We start from the raw sequence: 20776 nt of genomic DNA, 5'->3' as shown, positions 1-20776 counted from the left end.
AGTATAAGCCTTAGTGGGCAAAGCCTCCCTTCTTCAGATGCATGAGTGGGGGTCCCTCTAGAACATGCACTCATGCATCTCATGAGAAGATAGTCACTGTCTCATATTTATAATCTTAGCACAAAACACACAACAAGTGAATGCCACAGGTAGATGGGGAGCACATGGAAACAATGGAGTAATGCTGGGGTTTTGGGCAGCATTGTCTAGGATGTGTTAAGGTTCGGAGAGTGAACAGGAAGGAGAACCAGCCAACCATTTTATAAAGATGAGGTTAAAGATTCTTGAGTGCACTGCAGTATTTGTTTACAGGAAGACAGCTGTGTGCCAGCCTAGGTTGTTACCCAGGGCAACATGACCAGCTGCTGTGGTTTCTAAGAGTACTAACCATTAATTAGTTGCAAATTGAGGTATTGATCATGCTCACAGCTTTGCTGAAGAAGTCTGTCTGCACACAGTAAATTGCATGATTGGGCATTGAAGGTATGGTGTAGAGAAGTCCTCACTATTGGCAAAAATACCACATCAGACTATGTTCTCATCACACCTTGTAGGGTTTAACCTCATCAGTATTTCAATGGGAGATTTTCTTGGAAGAGCCCAGGGTCACTGGAAAGTTGATGGTTCATTAAATGGCATTCTTTTCTGATCTGCATGGCTGCTGTGCTGCAGGAGGTCTTATCCTTGAACTGAGGTGTAAACCCAAGATCCTGAACCTTAAAAAGGATAGTGATGTTGGCTCTACTGTATAAACCCAATTCTAATGGGATAATAACACTTTGCCCACATAAATTTGTTATATCTTCATTTGGTTATGATATTCTTGATGGACTGTCATGAGCTCTTTACATCTGCTCCACTACTCAGGTAGTTGTAGGTAGGTGAAAGGATGTATTTTTTTTAATAAAAAAACTTGTCATGAAGCCTTCCCATATCCTTCTTATTTTTAACTTCTAAGAAGAGTATACGTAAAATAAACTTAACATTACTTAACTTGTAGCTTCTTGTAGCTGAAGCTTAGTACATCTTTGGTTTGTTTTTAAATTTAATTATGCAACTTATTTTATGATTCACTATTCAAATCATCTGTAATTAGGACAGGGCAATGTAATAGTTTAAAAATGTCTATTGGTAAGGCTTCTTCAGCAAAGCTTCAAGCACTTTGTGTTTTCCACTAAGTGCAGTTGAGAAATATGAACGTAGAGGTGAATATTGACTTATTAAAAACAGAACTAATTTGGAAGCTACTGAAATTTTGTAAAATTGTTTTACTTCTTTGAGGATATTTGTTTAAATATATATGAAACCAACTGAAGGAAAAAGATGAAAATAACAGAGAATATGCTGCTCAGGTACGTACTCATTCATGGTGATTGTAATAAATCAGTTTTATTTTCATGATATGAAACACTTAGGGCTTGCCTACACTACCGCCCTGTTGGGAATTTATTAATGAAGTGCTACGGTGCACATGCAGCACTTCATTAAGCAAACTCAGGCACTTGGAAGTTTAACACTTCGGAGTTGCCACATGGGGGAATTTGCTTAATGAAGTGCTGCATATGCACCACAGCACTTCATTAATAAACTGTCAACACCCTACTTACCATGCTCCCTTCGAAGTAGGGAGGTAGTGTAGACACAGCCTTAATGTTATAGTGCTAAGGGTTTCTCTTTAATAGGACATTTAAATTGACCCTGGAATGCGATTGGATTAATGCGCGCTCTGTCGGCTGTAATACTTGAAATTTGTACGCTGTTTGTAACAGATATGCAAGGTAGTGCCATTGCTCCATTAATTATGTAACGTGTTGCATATATGCATTTTGGACTGAGTCAAGCATAGGAATTTTACTCTATTAAATTTAATTTGCTATTGCATCTTATGAATGATTAACTCTAATGCGCTTCCTTCCTTCATGGTGGTTTTTTTTGTCATTGGTATCTGTCTTAGGTCTGCCCTGAAAAAGGCGCACATTCATATGGGAGCCAGTATAGTCTCTCTCCTTCCTTCCCCCATGCCTCTCTCAAAATATTTCCAATCTGAAAGTGTATCACCTTTAGGAAGGACTTCTGACAAAACTTTGATTCAGAAGCTCTTCTGCTGAATAACATAATAATATGATATGTAGCATAGGCTTAGGAGCTAAAGACATTCTCTTTTAAACCAAACTGCAGGTGTGAGCTCATATAGTTACAAACCAGTTTGGTCATGTTAAGTCTCTGTGAAGCCTTCATTTTTTTTCTTCTGATCATGTATGTAATTTTGTGGAAGTGGAAAGAGACAAATGTAATTGCATTGTGATAGCAACCTTTCGGTCTTTGCTAGAAGAGAAAAAAATCCTGGCAATATAAAATAGGTTAGAAATCAGTCTTTTGAGCCATAGAACGGAAAAGCACTTAGCTACTTTTGATACTAAAAATTTAGTGAGAGTTGGTATGTGGCTGAAGTAATACCATTGGCTAATGGGCTGGTCCTAGCTGACACTTACATGTGTAGAGTTATCTATGAGGTTTAGTTTCAGAAATGGTTGAAGACGATTTAGCCTAAGAGGAGTTGGGTGGAAGAGATACTGAAAAAAGCAGAGTTACAACAAGTGATAACAGGGATAGCAAATCATTCCTTCGAGTGATGCCTTATTTGCAGTGTGCTGTGCCTTAGAAGTTTTCTCAACTCCCCCTTTTATTTTTGTTGCCTGAGAAAATATAAGAGAGCTCCTTATGTTTCTTTGTGCATAGCTGGAGAGCAGCTTGAACAGGATGTTCCTTGTGTTCCTCTTTAATTATATTGATTCTATTTCTCCAGTTTGGGTGCTTTTATCTGTTGCTGGTCTGACTCATGAAATTACCTGACAATCTTGCATTAACATCAGTAATGAATCTTTTAGTTCTTTATTCTTTGCTCTTCCCATACTCTTTCACATCATCCACATTATTTCTCTTCTTGAAACTACAGGTTGAACCTCTCTAGTCCAGCAGCCTTGGGATCTGACTGGTGCTGAATGAGAGAATTTGCCGGACCATGGGAGGTCAATATTTTCTAGCCACATTATCAATACTTCCATGTTTTATTGAGCTCTGAAAACGCATTTAAATTAAAGCTAAATAGCAGCATAGAACATTTCAAGCTAGGGCTGGTGTCTGTAAACAAACTTTATGGGACCATGGGAAACTTGGCTACATCCATTATAAGTGGTTGTCCAGCTAAATGACAAGATACCAGATTACAGATGTTGCTGGACAAGAGTGTGCCAGACAAAGAGGTTCAACCATAGTCAACTCGAAAACTTAAGTCATTCTGCAGAAATGTACCCAAGACACAGACATGTCAAAACTTGTTTTAAAAAAATTACTAATTTTGCTACAATAAAGACAATGTTTTTAACAATAATGATGCAATTCTCTTATCAGCTTCTGACTTTAAAATGTTTTATGGCATAGATGCACAATTTTTGTTTATAAACATCACCCCAAAAATGGTATGTTGTCCCTAAATGAACCTGGCATCAAAAGGACTAGAATACAAATTAAAGTGATCCTCACAGCAAAACTGTGACAACAGTGTACTGCAAATGTCAAGGTTGTTGGACTCGCAAGTGTTCTGTTCTTTCATTTCAGTGGCCATTTTTCATTCAGTGGCTCATTTGATATATAATTTGAAGAAACTGACTATTCCTATTTTTAAGATGAGCACACTTATTTTCTGGCCATTTATATTTTGCTTATTTTTCTAAAGCCAGTAATTTTTAGGCTCTGGATTTGGATGCACATGTTTAGTATCAACTGGAATTGTGCAGATTGAAAAAATGATATGATTTTAGGGATATAATTAAAGCACTGGCATAATAGGGAATGAAAAATCTGAAATCTTTGTGGGTTTTTAAACTATATTTAAGATAATCATGTTGAGCTCTTTTTTAATTTAAAAATAGTTAATAGAATTAAACAGCAGAAACTACAGTAGCATGTATGTGTTCTATACAATGAGAAAAGATAGTAAAGTAGGAAAATTAGATACTAGGCTGTAGTACTGCAGTAAACGCTCATATCCGGCATTCTATTATTGAGAACTCTCAATCGGCATTTTAATCATAAATCTTAGTTATGTTTTCCATAAGTACAGTCTAGTGAAAATAAATACAGCACATACAGTATAAATTTAGTGTACAATACTACTGTTGTTGGTAAATAAAGTACAGTAATCCCCCATGATATGTGCATTCGAAATGCACATATCTCTCATTTACATGAGAGAAGGATGTGGGGGAGGGCAGTGCCGTGGGGGAGGGGGAGAGCCTGCTGCCCCGCAGCTGTAGGCGGAGCTAGCTGTGGGCCCTGTGGCTGGAAGCCCCTGTTAACAAGGGGATCCCCTGATCACCCCTCCCCAGCGATGGCACTGAGGGGAAGAGCTGGCTGTGCCAGCTGTGATTCCCTTTGACAGGGGGATCTCCTCCCACTTTGCCTCTGCAACCGCAGTTGCCTTTGGCTCAGCTCTGCCAGCCAGCAGCTTTTTAACAAGGGGATGTCCCACCCCTCCTGTATCCCCACTGCGACAGCACTGAGGGGCAGAGCTGGCAGCACCCCAGGCCAACAGCGATCCCTCTTCACAGGGAGATCGCCTTCTCCCATGCTGTGGTAGAAGCGGTGGCTGCTGTGGCTGAACTGGCTCACAGCCAGCAGCACTTTAAATCTGGGATCCCATCTAACAAGGGAGTCCCTTTTCACCCCCTTCCCCACCCCAGTGCGGCACCCCAGGGCAGAGCTGGCGGAGCAAATTGCTCCACCAGCTCTTGTCCCTCTTTAAAGGGGAATCCCCTGCTTCTAGCTGCATTGGTGCCTGCTGGTGCTGAGCAGCTGGTCCCACCCCCTTGACTCGAGCAAATTTTGAATTACTCCTGTTTTTCCAGGAACATAACTCTTGTGCAGAGTGAGGGTCTACTGTACTCTGCGTACATTTTTGTTTGTTTCTTAATAGCTCATCTTGGTTTTCTTTAGTGTTATGCATTGCTAGGTATACCTCTCTGTTATCCAGAATATTTGGATATTCAGTAACCTCCTGGTCCTTGGGCTGCTGGATATGAAAGAGTTTACTGTATATATTAAAAGCCAAAGGTGTTGATGAAAAGTTCAGTTGACCAAAAACTGTATTAGAACCCAGCACGGTTACTCTGGGGCCTAATCATGTTTAAGTGGTCTAATTTACTTTTTTAAGATAAACTAGCCAAATTGGTCAGATGCACTGTTAAAGCTCAGTGCAGTCACAGTCATATGTTCGTTCATGCACAAGCACACAGGTACAAAATATGTTTCTTTAATCTTGGTGGTTTTCCATGTCAAAGTAAATTTTAGTCTGTTTTATCATAGGCAGTTGCATCTTCATTCATGATCTAGCGTGCTATGGTAACAATCGTTTAAAAAAAAATCCCTTTAAACATATTAATGTAAAGACGACTGAGAAAAAGTCAGCCCCACAAACAACTTGGAAAAATATTGGTCTCTTGTTTTAAGAATAAGAAGTCATACTTAAGGCAGCTGCTCCTCCTGAAGCTCAGTGAACAGGTTTCTCTCTGTCCTCTTCCTAAAATGTGCTGAGTTTATCTAGATAATCTGTAAACCAGCATAACTTCTTAGCTACCGTATTTCAGAATAATATCCAGTGCTTACCATTTGGACCCTTTGTTTATTGTCGTCCCAGCTTTTGGTACTTTGTCTCACCTTTTTCTCAGATAATTTGAACAAAACCTACTTCCTCACTTGACTATTCTCCACATCGCATGTAGAGCACCTATTTTTGTAAAACAAACTTGATTTTGTAATCTGTGATAACTGAATCTTTCCTTTTACATTTTTAATCTCATTTTGCTGCTCCAGTTAGTCACTAACAGACTATATTGTGTGATGTGTACGGAGTATGATAGTTATTAGTGTATTGAACTCGAAACTTTTGGACACTAAAATTATTCAGCAATCCTATCAAAATCTGCAGGAAGGAAGGCACTTGAAAATATTTCTCACAGTGTACACATTAGCTTAGCCACATAAAGTTGTAGTGAAAAATTCTTAGCCTCGCTGTGGAAGTTGCTTATTGCAGGCTAGGGATGGAGCAATAATTTGGAGATCTGGTCTCACATTCCAATAAGCCATTCACAATGGGCTGTATCCTCAACTTTCATAAGACGTCCTAGCTTAGTTACAGTCTATGGACTTGTGGCAATCAGGGTCAGGTGACTAAACATTCCATTACCTAGAATTCAAGGTGACAGTTCCTACAACAGTTAGAGCTAGTACACAGAAAATGGAGATGCCTCAACTATATTCTTAAATTCTGTGTTGATTTGTTTTTATTAGTAGAATATATTGTTTGAGTGGCCATTTAATGTTTTACTGTGGGAATTTTTTACTCAGTAATAATGCTACTTCACCTTTACTCTGATTTTCCTGTTTATTTTGTGGAAATAGGCTGTAACACTGAGAACTACCCACGTTCTATTTTAAGAATTGGCAACAGCTAACTTTGTAAATAAGTAACATGAATGAGAGTGCTTTCTCCTTTGCATACATTTCTGCTTATCCTCTATTGACTTTTGACTATAAAGACAGTAAAGTGATTTCACTGAGTAATTTACCCTTTTGGGGTAAAGTAGGACATGTCTTTAGCTTTCCTAAATAGTCTGGTTCAAAGAGTTTCACTCACATTCGGGTGAGTTTACACCCTACCAAGGATACAATTTCATATGCAAATTTTTCAAGGGATGATAACAAGGTGGAGAAGATTGTTGGAAAATTACTTTAGGGAAAGGATTAAAGAGGAAATGGATTTGGCTGTGTAAATTGCAAGCTATTTTAAAGGTAAGGGACAGAACTAAAAATAGTGTTGGGCTGAGAACTGGAGAAAGAGCAGGTCAAAATGTCCCAGGTATTGGTGCTTTCTTCCTTTTAGTTCAATTTTCAGAGTCATAAAACAGGCCAATGAAGTGGTGAAAAGGACTTGTGGAACCTGGTGAGGGATTGACAGCCAAGCAATTTGCTGTTACATCCTCGTAGCTGATGTCCAGCACAGGTACTTGGTATGGAATGGATATGGTTGTTCACTTTGAATGAAAACATTCCTTAAGGGAGCTGATTTGTGCGGGAGATGGGGGCAGGAATTTACGGTTCGTGCATCTTGTATAGGTGTCCACTTACACCTGCTGTGAAGGGAGGATACTGAGGTACCAGCAGTAGAATTGCTGGGACTTGGTTGGGAATTTTGTGGAAATGATTGAAGGATGATTGATCAACACTGTCGAACTTGTTGCTGGTACTCCTAGATATTTTAGGTGGATAAAGTTGCAGCTTAATTAAACTTCATCTATTGCCTTTTTATCTGTCTTCTGACATAGTTGGACAATGAAAAACAAGGTTAGACTGAGAACTGGAGAATTGGCAGGTCCAAGTACCTCTGGAATAAAAGAGGATGTACTTCAACGAGTCATGGGATAGTGAGAGTGCTCAGCGGACACCATAAGAAAGAGATTCCAGTGTCAACAATTTCACAGCAGGGTGTGGGGGGGCACTAGCTAATAATTACCCTCTGGAGCTCTGATGTCATGCATGCCTTTCCCCAGTCTCCCTCATCCGACAAGCATTAAAGCTATTATTCCTTCATCAGGCCTCTCAAACCGTTCCCCCAACCCTTGGTGCTTGCTGAAGTTTTGGTATTTAGAATGTGGGATCCTGAACTGTGAGTGATAAGGCTGCAGGAAAGGGCAATGCATTTTTGGTTTTCGTGCATGGAATCATCACATCAGGCTCCTAGGATCCTGTGTGGCTCCTGTGTGAGTGTTGAATTCAGTTCTGGGCACCTCATCTGAAAAATGTTGGCCAATTGAAGGGCATTAAAAGAACAAGAAAAATGACAGACGGATTTGAGAGAACTGAACTAAATATGTAGCTGTAACAGAGATGGTCACCTTGGCCCTGTCCCTATCTCAGTTCACTAAGTTGCTTGGATACCCTAGATTCAGTAACCACGGCTGCAGTTCATTTACAAATGTGTTCCCACCACCATTTTGTCATTACGCATACCCTTTCACTGTGGGATGGGGAGAGGGGAGAACCATTACGTGCTTCTACTTGCTTCGTTTCTTTTGGTCTCCCATGCTCCTGCTCTGGCTTTGTCAAGGCTGTTTCCCCACCCCAAAACTCTGCGTGTGGAAGGTGAGGGCCTGCAAAAGACCTTAAAATACCTTGCCTCTGTAGGCTTCTGCTTCAGAGCTTCCCAAAGCTACAGATTCTCTAACCTGGGAAGGTAGCTACCACCACCCATGTAAGAGAACCCCTCTTTGGAACCCAGGAAGACACTGTTGGGATGTGCTGCTATGGAGTGACCCCAAGCTCTTAATCTTCACTTAGGAGAGAGCTTGAAAACAGAGGAAGAAACTAAGATGCTGATAGCTGAGCTTTCAGTTCTAGGATTGCCTATACGCAGATCCTTCTGGGACACAGGAATCAAATCATTGTCTTATGAAAGGTGATTTATTAACAAAACAAAAGAGATGTGATTAAAGCACACTTGGTTGCTAGGTGTCACAGAGCAATTAAAAAAAGGGTAGATTAGAGTACTTTAGAAGTGATAATGTATGGCGGTGTTAATGTTGCTAGACAATGTTGACCTCCCCTAGTCCAACAAATTCTCTTGTTTGGCACCAGTCAGGGCCTGGGTGCTGGATTAGAGAGGTTCAGCCTGTATTGCCATGTAGCCACAGACAATCCACTTAAGCTCCCCAGCCCCTCAACACTCAGACAAAGAGGACTTTCTGATGAAAGTTTACGAAATCAAAAAAAAAACACCTCGCACTGAAACATGGAGATATGCCTAACTCATAGAACTGGAAGAGAATTCGAGAGGTCATCAAGTCCAGTCCCCTGCACTCATAGCAGGACCTCTCACCATTCCTGACTCTGTTTTTTAATTTAAGCTGCCCCAGAACCTTGCAAGGCCCACTCAAGGATTGAACTCACAAATCGGGGTTTACATTAGGTGATTACTACCCCCAAGGGATCGGTCGCTTACTTGGTCAGCGTGTATTGTGGCTCACACACCAAAGATAACACTGACAGTCAATTTCTCAGAGTTTTGGCCACAGTTATGTTGCTTTAATTAAATTGTTGCAAGTCCATGCTATGCCTCCTGTGTCAGTAGAATGCATCTGCATTAGCAGTTGTTGTGTTGATGCAGAGAGCAGTGCATTATGGGTAGCTATCTTACTGCAGCTGGCCCCATGGTGCTTTGGAAAGGGTTTGCAGTGCCTCATGGGGCAGGTACAGCCTCACAGGATACAAGTTTCTCAATCCTGTTATTCCATGGGCATTTTACTAAATTGCCAAGTGCTTTTCAGCTCTGGTATGCTTGTATGAGACAAATAGTGTGTGCTTTGGATGTGTGTGTGTTGTGGGAGAGTGAGCGTGTCAGCATGCTGTCACTTCAAGTTGACAGTACACTCATCCCTCACTCTGCGAGCACAATTGGTTCCCACCTTTTAAGTGAGAACTTATAAGAGGGATGCTAAATTCCCATTAAAATGCACCATAAAAGTCTCTGATTGGTGAAGGAGTGGCAGTATGTGGTGCTGCTTTTGAAAGGTAAGAGACCCTTCGGTTTAGGGAGTGGGGGAGAGTTTAAAGGCTGGGGGCAGTTTCGGGCCATGAGTGGGAGGGAGGGTTAAAACCTGGTGGTGGGTAGGTTCCATGGTGCTGGTGGGGGGGGTTTAAGGCTGCTGCAGGTTAGGTGTGGGGCGGTGGGGGGTCAGGCTGCCACAGGTTGGGACCATGAGGAGTGGGGTAAAGCTTGTATCAACGGGGGGAGTTCACTCGTCTAGTGAACTAAGGGAGGTATGTGTGTCCCTTGTTTAAGGGAGTACTTGTAAGTACTTGTTTAAAAAGGGATGGGTGTAGAGTAAGCAGGTTTGCTACACCCTACCCTGCTATAGCAGCCTGCTCTGCCTGCGTGCCTGGGAGGGCAATATTCCCCATTAATGCTTCTTCCACTTGCTCCGCAGCAGCTCCTGGCACTTCCCAGAGTTTTGAAAGGGATAAAGCTGGTGCCTGAGAAGCTAAATACAGGGTATCAGAGTTGAAAACAATGAACAGAGTGGTTGTGGCAGGTATTGTGGGATACTGGGTGAGGCTGGTTATGTTGACATAATGAATGGCACCAATCTGCACTGACATTTTGATGCTTTAACTTTTCTGTATAAGGCTTTATGCCTTTCACTAAGATGGTTGTATGTTGCTGGCAAAACAGTAGAGTTTTCCCACCCAAATTAGCTTTGTATTGTGTACACCTACCTTCATTGCTTTTGTCAGTAAAAGGCAGCTTTTGCTGCCACAACTGAGTCGTGCAAAGAAGGCTTCACTCACTGTTTTTAGCTGAGAAAAATAAATGAGTTATTGAGAAGTTAAAACTGCTTGTGTGTGTGAGAGAGAGCAGATGGGTAGAACATCTGCAGCAGATTCTTTCTGAGCCACTTGAGGTGGTGGTTCTCAACCTTTCTTGGCTACAATATGCCTTACAGGAGATTTGCTTACTTTCTCATTTTATCTGTATTAAGTTTTAATTTGTACTGATTTTGATAGTACTTTTTAATATAACCTTTTGTTAGGCTTGCCAGATGGGACAGTCCTGAATTTCCGTGAAAAGTCCTGCCTCCCACATTGATGCAAAAAAGTCCTGTGGTGACATTTTTGCGTGAATGCAGGACTTGTCATGGAAATTCCTGGCCACAGCCAGGGTCCCCACAGTTGGGGCTGCTGGTGGGGTCTGAGCCCCAGAAGTCTCCGAGCCATGGGACCCCTGGCTGCGGGCAGGGGGGAAAGAGGGTGGTGGTGGTGGGGACCCTGGCAGCCCTGTGGCTGGGAGCTGTCTGAGGAGCAGAGCCTCACCAACAGCCCCAGCCGTGGGAACCTAGCGGGTGTGCAGCGTGGCCTGGCCTGGCCTGGCAGCAGGGTTCCCCCATCCTTTCCAGCTGGGGCTGCCTGTCCTGCAAACCCTCCCCAAAAAGCTGATGATGTGCTTAGCCATTGTTTTGATTACTTTATGGAATGTCTAGAAAAGGAGAAAAAAATCACAGTTTGGTGTTCTAAAACATATTCAGTTTAACTGTTGCTCAGGTAACCTTGTTGTAAAGCTATTGAGAGAATATAGAATGCTCTCAATCTATAAGTAATTCAGTAAGACATTGGGGGGTGCAAATCACTGCTAATGCATTTCTGAAGTGGGTTCCGAAGGTACAAAGTGAAACTGAGCTCTTTCTTTGATGCACCTTTTTTGTTTGATAGTAAAAAGTACCTTGAATTATCTTGGGTATTAAATGAACCTCTTGATTTCAAATTGGAACCTTTCAGCAACACACCCAGATTGTGAACAAACAAAAGAAGGAAGTCCAGGCCGCTGTGCTTAAAGTATAAATATTATGGGAGGAAGAAACATTGACTTCACTGAAATGGCAAACTATTGTGTATGTTAGAATCACTTAACACTGTGATGGGCAGCCTGGGAGCATGTATCCCATTGGAGTTTCACCTGTGGCCTGTGCACCCCAGTGCGCCCCTTATCCCACATGCCTCTGTTGCACTGAACCCCTGCATTTCCTAGTCCTCCTTTCCCTCCAGTAGTTTGAGTGCCAGAAATATGCTGATTTGCACTTCGTCTCTGCCCAGATATTTGTGGCTGTTCAAGCTCTGAGAGGGAGGGAGGGAGTAGGAAACACACGACTCCGGTACGTGAGAGGCATGGGGGAAGGGGACAGAGGTTGTGTAGGCCGCAGGTGGAAAGCCAGTAGACTGTGGGCTGTAGGTTGCTCACCACTAGATTTCAATCATGCAGCCCAGTGAAAAAAAGGAGGGCTACCGCTGCGGCCTACTCTCACTCGTCTTGGTTGCCCATCGCTGACTTCAACAAGTGCGCAGATCATTTTTGGGTAGTTACTAGTGAAAAATTCTTCTTCTGCTCTTCAATTAAAACAGTATTGCTTGGTGTTAGATAAGTTGTCTGCAGTTTAGAATATATTTGTGAGAATTTACCCTAGAAACTTTTCTCTTGCCTTTTTGCTTCCTTTCAAGGACAATGAGTAATATCTTTTTGTGGGAGTGAGGCTCTGTAGGCAGGTGGAATAGTGTCCAGGCTGCCATTCCCTCAGTGCCTTAGAAGTGCAGTGAAATAGATCACCTTTACAAACACTTTATTTGAAAAGGGCTTTCATTGTTTCTTTTGTGTATTTGTTCCCCTTGTTTTTTATTGCTAACAAAACAAAACAAGTTCTGTTCCTTATATGGGTTTGCTTTTTAAAATTTTCCTGTAAAAGTAATTCAACAATAAACATCAAATCACTTCTTGTGAAAATAAATATCAAGTGCAGATGAATACCTCATGAGTAAGCAAATAGAAAAACAAATAATGAAAAATGTATTATGTTGGTTTCAGTTATTTCTAAGTGTTTTCCAATGTTCATCAATATCTTAAAGCTGAACTGTGACACAAAGGCAAAACTTGTGCCCTTTTGCCCCCTACATATAAAAATGACATCTTCAGGTTCCTTTTCCTTTGTTTTCTATCTTTGCTGTGCCAGAACTTTCCAATTCTTGATTCACTTTCATTGTGGGAAAATTTGAGAAAAGTTTGTGAAGAACTGAAATAGCGATATCACAAGAAGATGTAATGAAGAGTACTCTCACCCTTGAAATTTGGGAGTCAATGGTTTTGATTGGGATAACATGCCCATGCAGGGGAGAATAAATCTGGTCAGTCCACATAAGTGAAGTAAAGTCCAAGTCTAAGGAAATAAGAATTATATTCCTCTTTTCTCCCTTTTTGGAGAGAAATTGACCAGCAAATTACAATTTTTATGGGGAACAGTTCTTTCCATCCATGGGTGAACTACATTTTATGGGGGGTGACCATCCGCCCTGTATTTGGTGGGACGATTCTGTATTTGGGATGCCAAAAAGGCCTCCTGACTATTTTTTAAAAGGGACTAATTATCCTGTATTTAGCATCCATCCCCACAGCCTCGAGGAAGCTGGGGGAGCGTGGGCAGCTGCGGCTTCCTGGGAGCGCTGGGGGCTGCACCTTCGTGGGGAGCGCTGGGGGCTGCAGCTGCTCTGGGGGAGTGCTGGGGGCTGCCGCCTCTTTCCTGGCTCCTCTGGGCTTGGAGGAGCCGCCCCTCCCCCCACGTCTCCCTGTCCTTGTGGAACAGGGGATATGGTTGCCCTAATTTTATGTGCACTGAGGCATGTATTGATGAATACCCCCAATAGAAACACAGGTGGCAGGCTGTGGGTGCTCTGCTAATCAGATGGGTGGCACCAGAATCTCTGCTGGGCAGCCCCCAAGCACTCAGCTTACAGGGAATACTGATGCTGATGTAATGTAGTGCATAGTGAAAGCAAGGGAGGAAACATGACTGGGGGTGGGGGGAAGGATAGGTCAGTGGTTAGAGCATTGGCCTGCTCAACCCAAGGTTATGAGTTCAATCCTTGAGGAGGCCATTTTAGGGATTGGGGCAAACAGATGTCAGGGATGGTGCTTGGTCCTGCCCAGAGGGCAGGGGACTAGACTAGATGATCTCCCAAGGTCCCTTCCAGTTCTAGGAGATGTGTATCTCCAATTATTCCTTTAAAAATTTCTCTATTTCTAGAAGTGTGTCTCTAAGGCCAAGCCTACATTGTCAAGTTACAACACAGTAAATCAGTTCCCAGAGCTGTAGCTTTGAAGTGTCCCAACTGGCAAGACACTTAGTGAGCACTAGCTCTGCAACTGGTGTCCTCAAGTTTCACCTCGATGAGACGCACAGAACTTGCTGTGCTCTGGATGTAGTGCTGGGCTGCCATTGTGACTGCCCCCTGGCACCTTTCCCACAATGATTGTTCTTACTTCTCTGGTCATCTGTTTGGCCTCTGCTTTCTGCCTTTTGCCACACAGAAGTAAGGGTGGTAAGGCTATTCTGTGCCATCCTTATTTCTGTGCTCCTCTTGACTGTAGCTCTGCCTTTACATTTGGGTATCTGTCAGCAGCCACCATTTTCTAGCTGCTCAGTTCTGAATGTCGCACTGACTCCCGCATCAGTGCAGAAGAAAGGGGAGTGGTATGATACCCCTCCCTTTAACCTTATGACCGCTCCACAACTGCTTTGTGGGTCAGGATTGCTAGTTATAACACTCAAATTTTAGTTTTAAGCACTGAAATCTTGAAATCTACTATTTTTAAAATCCTTTGATGGTGAAGCTGACCAAAATGAACTGTGAATTTGGTAGGGCCCTATTCATATGGCACACGAGCACTGTAACCCATAACCATGGATAAATGCAATAGGCTTCTTTACAGGCCTAGAATGCTTATATAAAGAGGGAGCAGTGAATGGGAGGTTACCACTTCATTTCAGTTTCTAGGGCTGGAAAACCTAAGCATTTAAAACACTGAGCTACCCCAAAGGCACTGGAATTAAAGTGTGTTTTGTGTTCTTGACATTTGCCATGAAGGCTAGTTTGTTGTTCAAGTGAAAGCTGAGATTCTCCAGTAACCTCCTGATTCTAATAGTTGGGTCATCACAAAAAATGGTGAGTTTTTCAGTAAAATTGAGAGAGTTGTAAACAGTGAGACTGTAAAGAAGAATTTCTTTAAAAACACTAATCACTCCATTATCTAGGATGTGCATCCAGTACCAAACTGTTGTCAACTTGATGGAAAGATGTGAGGTTTCTTTCATGATGCGGTATTTGAATTCATTAGAACTAGCAGAAGAATGATCAAATCACTGCAAACAATCTTTGGGTCAGGTCCACTACTGTATGCGTCTATAAACTTTTGATGCAGATTTTTTTCTTACACTCTCTACCCATAATGAGGTAGAAGGGCAACACAAATATATCAGAAATGTAAAGCAATTGGCTTCAAATAAAAAAAGTGATAAATATTAATATACAGTGTTAGTTTATAAATACTGTACATCTTTGATTCCTGTGTCAAATCTGAAGTTTTCTTTAGCAAACTGAAATCATGTTTTTCACTTACAGGGAAAAGGACCTGGATGCTAAATTTATTATTTCAATGGAAAAAAGTAAAACAACAATCACAAATATAAAGGTGAGTGTTCTCATTTGAAAAGGAAAAATTATAACCAGGGTTAGCCATCTAAAGGTTCTGGTGAACTGGCAGTTGGTGGTGTCTATTTAATATCAGGGAGAGGACTTTGGTCTCTGGTTTATCTCAGTATCTGAGGTGCTGTGTCTGGAGATCATGACAGGGAAGATAATGTTGTTTTCTGTACAAATGGCACTTGAAAGACAGTCCGTAGCATCTGTTAAGTATTTCAAAGTTTCTTAAGCATTTCTGTTGCAGTGGGGTCATGCGCTTAGCTGGAGGTTGAGTGCTTACAATGGCGAAAAATAATCTACACTTTGTTGCTAATGAACTCAAGTTTTTCATCCTGCTGTACAAACAGTCTGTCAAAATTGTAATGAACACTTACTGAATCAGGTGGAAATTCTGCTTGCCACTATTTACTAGGGTAATTTAAAAATCATAGTGAATTTTTTTTCTTTCTTGCCAAAAAACAACTAACCGTAGCAAGGTAAGCAGAATTTTTCAAGATATGCAATAATCATCTGCAAGTATTTAAAGATAAGTTGATATTCTGAAAGCTTCCTGTGACAAAAGTCAAGGAGGATTTCAACACAGAGCTAATTTTAAATTGTTTAAGGGAGTATTTCCCAATTTGATTTGGCCATGGAACCCTTTTAAACTCGAAAGAATTTGTAGAACCCCTAAAAACAATCTTTTATTTGGAGCTGAAAAAGTAGACCACATATAAGTAAGGATAATAATGAACAAATGCTAAACAAGGTCATGAGATCAATATTTAAGTGCACATATTTAAAAACAAAAATCACATTCAATGTGTACAAAAAATAAAGCTGAAGCTAATATGCATTATATTGGCAATTCTCAGCGTGAGGAGTAGTTTTCTTGGCAAATTCTTTTTATATTTGATTTAATACTGGAAGGATGGCACAGCATTCCGTCCATTTCTGTATGTTGTTTTTTTTGCTGCGTAATTCGAGAACGCAGTTTTGCACAAGTATGTGCTGGTGAAGGGTAAAAACTGATGAATAGCATGTCTTGATAAGCTGAATATTCTTGGTGTAAGTGGCCCCCAAATGCTAAACTCTCTGAAAGTGAGTACGGGGATTTATGGTGGTATATAACAGGCATTTGCATCACTGACTGACTATGTGCGCAGCACTGAGTAGTGATGTCATTACCACTCTCTGGCTAAGCTGGCATTACATAGCGACACTTACCATGAAAACTGTTTTTAATAAAATTCATAAATGCTTAAATATTTTTTAAATCATAAAATGTTATTGTAAATTTTCTTATGGAACCCTTATTTTCGCTTCGTGGAACACCATTTGGGAAACACTGATTTAAGATCCTCATTGTGCTGACCGTCTCTTACTTAAACTGTGCTGTTACGTCAGCTATCGGGAGTTAAACTGGAGTGTATGAACACCCAAAATAGGATTTTTACCCATTAGATTTGCATTTTGTATAGAATTGCTTTACAAAGACTTTTCTTAATACATATTCCATCTGGGATTAAAGATAAATGTATACAATGGAAAAAATATTATGAAAATATGTCATAGAAAGGGAAAAACTTGGTGAAGAGTTGCATTTTATGGTAAGTTATGGGCAGATACTCCTGCTAATCTCACCATATCTATATCCCAGCATTGTGTATAGTGAGGCCATGCACAAATTGGCTGGTGAGATTTTTATTTCAAAGGAATTTGAAGTTGGAATGAAAAAGTTACAAGAAAGTTAAAACAACTAAAGAGTCATTCCTGTTACTTGCTGGATTCAGCATACTAACGTAGTTTCAGGTCATTTAACAAAAAAAATTGAGGTCTTTACAGTACTTTAACTTACAAGTTAAATAAATTGTTATATAATCAAAAATCTTTAGATATTTGTCCATGTTGTTATAGCACCTTTTTCATCAGAGGATGCCCATGTTTTATAAACACCATTCTGCCTGGTTCCCCTTTTATGTACTTAAGTGCTAAAGCTATTTTACAGTGAAGTAAACCAAGGCACAGAATTTGAAATGTTTTTCTTCAGCTAATGCAGTACCATGAGTGGCAGAGATAGGGATAAAATCCAGCATACTTGATGTGTAGTCCTCAGCTTTTAACAACTATTTTATGCTCCTTCCCCAAGGAGAGTTGTTTGTGACTCAGAAGTAGTACATATTGCTAATATCATGAGCAGTCTGTCTCTAGCATGTTGATAGCCTTTAGCTGAAGGCATATATGACAATTTTAATTAAATCTGTGCTTTCAAATGCAGTTCAGCATGTACATGGAAAAATGCTTGTTCGTCAATTAAACGTTGGGAATATTTCCTAAATTCTGTTTAGGAAATTCTAACTTGTAATAGCTAGTAATGGTTAGCATTTCATAATCACATAACAAAAACAAGCCGTTGCATTAAAAGTAATTTAAAATAGAGTATCGTGCCTACAGTGGTCTTTTAATAAGACTCTCTGTTGTTATGAAAGCTGATGTTATTTGCAAACTCTTTCACAGCTGAGTATTGCATGTATATTTGTTAGAATAACAATAAGGGATAGGCTTTCATAAAGATGCTCTCTTTTTGTGCTCTGGTGTGAAGTTTGATTTCTAATCAATCAGCGATATCACAGGGTTCTTTGGATTAATTGCTTTATCGTGTAACATGACAACTTTTTTTCGTTGTTTTTTGTTTTGTCTTCTGTAGATACCAGAAGGAGGAACTGGAGACATAGGAAGAGAACGGACAAAAACATTTACTTATGACTTCTCCTATTTCTCAGCAGATAGTAAAAATCCTAACTATGTGTCTCAAGAACTGGTAGGCTTTCCGTTGTAGTTGTGTTGGTTTTTTTTTATATTGAAAGAGTAATATGAAGTTTTCTTCCATTTACACTTTTCATTCCCCAGTTTGGAAATTCCCTACCTGTTCGAGAGAAGCATTAGAATACCCAACACGTCTAGCTGTATGTTTTTTCACAGTACAGAAGAAATACCCATTGCTTGGTTCTCGTCTGACTTACCTTGTTAGGTCTGGTTAGTGAAATCCTTAGTAAAGCTTTTACTCTGCTGCTTATATTTGTCACCTAAAAACGTCTGAAGACCAAGTACATCAGCTTAATTCAAAAAGACATACATTCTGTTTTTCAAAGTAAAATCCTGTACGAACAAAAGACTTAAGTATCTGAGAACCTGCTTGTAACAGGTTCTTTATACTTTTCTCCCAACCGAGTATTACTGCTAGCTTTCTAATGTAGTGTTTTAGATTTTGCTGTCTAATTTACCTTTTTTCCCCATACACCCACGGGACCGCATAGTTGACTGTCTTCTCTAATTACAGTAACAAAAAGGTAGTCATGTTAGTCTGTATCTTAACAAATCAAAAATGCAGTCATGTAGCGCTTTAAAGACTAACAAAAAAAATTATTTCCAGTAGAGCTCAGTCTCCAGATCTGAAGAAATGGGTATGCCATACAAAAGCCTAATAAATTATTTTGTTAGTCTTTTGAAGTGCTAAATGACTGCTTTTTATCCCTAACTATGGAGATGTGGTGATTGTCTCCTCAACCCAAGTGTAAACATATGGAGATGGTTTTTCTGAAGACAGGCTTGTGTAATTACATGAAAACTTATACGTTTACACTTAATTTCAGAGCCCAAAAAGTATGTGTACATTTGTACACTACCAACATTGAAATATGTCATACTTCTTATTGCATTTCTGTGGATCCTTGACCTTCCCTTCTGGACCCCAATTAATTTCTCTAACAGCTTTCAAATGTTTTTCAGTATAAGCAGTTTCCTCTTTTGATCCTGTACCAGAAAGATAGGGCAATTACTGCTCTTCTTCTATACCGAAAACTTTCACATATATAAAAATAATGAAAATTCCTGCAGAATTCACAGATGCCAGTGAAGATCTTTGATACCTAGAGCTGCTGCAGATACATTGCAGATGTGAATGTGATGAAAGTGACGATCCCGAACCCTAAGGGCATGGGGGTTAAAACTAATAGGAAGACTATAATAACCTGCTAAAATAGAAAAATGGCATTTCAGGTCAAGATTAAGTTGCATTATTATAACAGACTATTTTTGCTGGCAATGCTAATGACTATGACTATTTGACAGGGAATTTCCGCTCAATGTGGATAAGTGTCAAGTAATGCACATTGGAAAAAATAACCCCAAGTATACATACAATATGATGGTGGCTAATTTCGCAACAACTAATCAGGAGAGAGATCTTGGGGTTATCATGGATAGTTCCCTGAAATGATCCCTGCAGTGTGCAATGGCAGTCAGAAAAGCATATAGGATGTTAGGAATTATTAAAAATGGGATAGAAAATAAGACAAATAATATTTTGCTGCCCCTTTATAAAACTATGGTATGCCCACATTTTGAATTTTGTGCACAGATGTGGTCTCCTCACCTCCAAAAAAATTTTTTTTTTTTTTTTTGCCATTAGAAAAGGTTCAGAAAAGGGCAACTAAAATGATTAGGGGCTTTGGCATGGGTCCCATATGCAGAGAGGTTAAAGAGACTGTGACTTTTCAGTTTAGAAAAGAGGAGACTGAAGGGGGGGATGTGATAGAAGTATATAAAATCCTGAGCAGGGTGGAGAGGGTGAATAAAGAAAAGTTATTTACTTGTTCCCATAATATAAGACCTAGAGGACACCAAATGAAATTAATGGGTAACAAGTTTACAACTAATAAAAGAAGTTCTTTTTCATACAACGTACAGTCAACCTGTGGAACTCCTTGCCAGAGGAAGCTGTGAAGGCTGGGACTGTAAGAGCGTTCGAAGAAGAGCTAGATAAATTCATGGAGGTTAGGTCCATAAAAGGCTATTAGGCAGGGGGTAGGAATGGCGTCCCTGGCCCCTGTTTGTCAGGTGCTGGAGATGGATGGCAGGAGACAAGTTACTTGATAATTGTCTTGAATCCACCCCCTCTGAGGCACCTGGCACTAGCCACTGTTGGCAGATGGGATACTGGGCTGGATGGACCTTTGGTCTGACCCAGTAATGGCTATTCTTATGTTCTGTGTTATGGTTTTTAAACATTAAATACAAACTTAGAGATCCCATTTGTAAAACTTCCTTGTTCCTTTTATAGTTAATGTAATACATAAATCTGCAATTTTAATTCAAGTAGTTGATTACATGTGTAACTAAAGAAGTTAATTCTTGACAAATTAAAATTTTTCCATTGCCATAATTCCTGTGTGTGTCTGTGTGTAGAAATACATGTCATAGAAGTGGATGAGACCTTGAGAGGTTATCTAGTCCAGTCCCCTGCACTCACGGCAGGACCTTTCACTGTCCCTGATGGATTTTTTTTTTTTAATTAACCTTCCCCAGACCTTCTGAAAGGCACACTCAAGGACTCTCAAGCCTGGGTTTACAAGGCCAATGCTCTAACCCAGGTGTGTCCAGCCTGTGGGCTGCATGCGGCCTTGGACAGCTAGTAATGCGGCCCCACAAGATCGTAAACTTGTAACATTATTATGTGATTTATATACATTAACTATATTATATATTTTATATGCGGCCCAAGACAATTCCTCTTCACTCAGTGCGGCCCAGGCAAGCCAAAAGGTTGGACACCCATGCTCGAACCACTGAGCTATCCCTCCTCCTAGAATCTTTGTGTGTAATA

At 40.4% G+C, this 20776-nt stretch overlaps 1 protein-coding gene across 4 annotated transcripts in view; it reads left to right on the top strand.

The window, feature by feature from the left end:
- The window catches only part of KIF16B (kinesin family member 16B), a 286791-nt gene that overhangs the window by 2603 nt on the left and 263412 nt on the right, over window positions 1–20776 (top strand). For all 4 annotated transcript variants that reach the window (XM_074989378.1, XM_074989376.1, XM_074989375.1 and 1 more), the window contains exons 2-3: window positions 15052–15121; window positions 17819–17932. In XM_074989378.1, coding sequence (XP_074845479.1) covers window positions 15052–15121; window positions 17819–17932 — 184 coding nt within the window. The remainder of the gene's footprint in view (window positions 1–15051; window positions 15122–17818; window positions 17933–20776) is intronic.

Source organism: Carettochelys insculpta, chromosome 3 (assembly GCF_033958435.1).
Source record: "Carettochelys insculpta isolate YL-2023 chromosome 3, ASM3395843v1, whole genome shotgun sequence".
Classification (NCBI taxonomy): Eukaryota; Metazoa; Chordata; order Testudines; family Carettochelyidae; genus Carettochelys; species Carettochelys insculpta.
The sequence above is the reverse complement of the archived record's forward strand: the minus strand, read 5'-3'. Positions and strand labels throughout refer to the sequence as shown.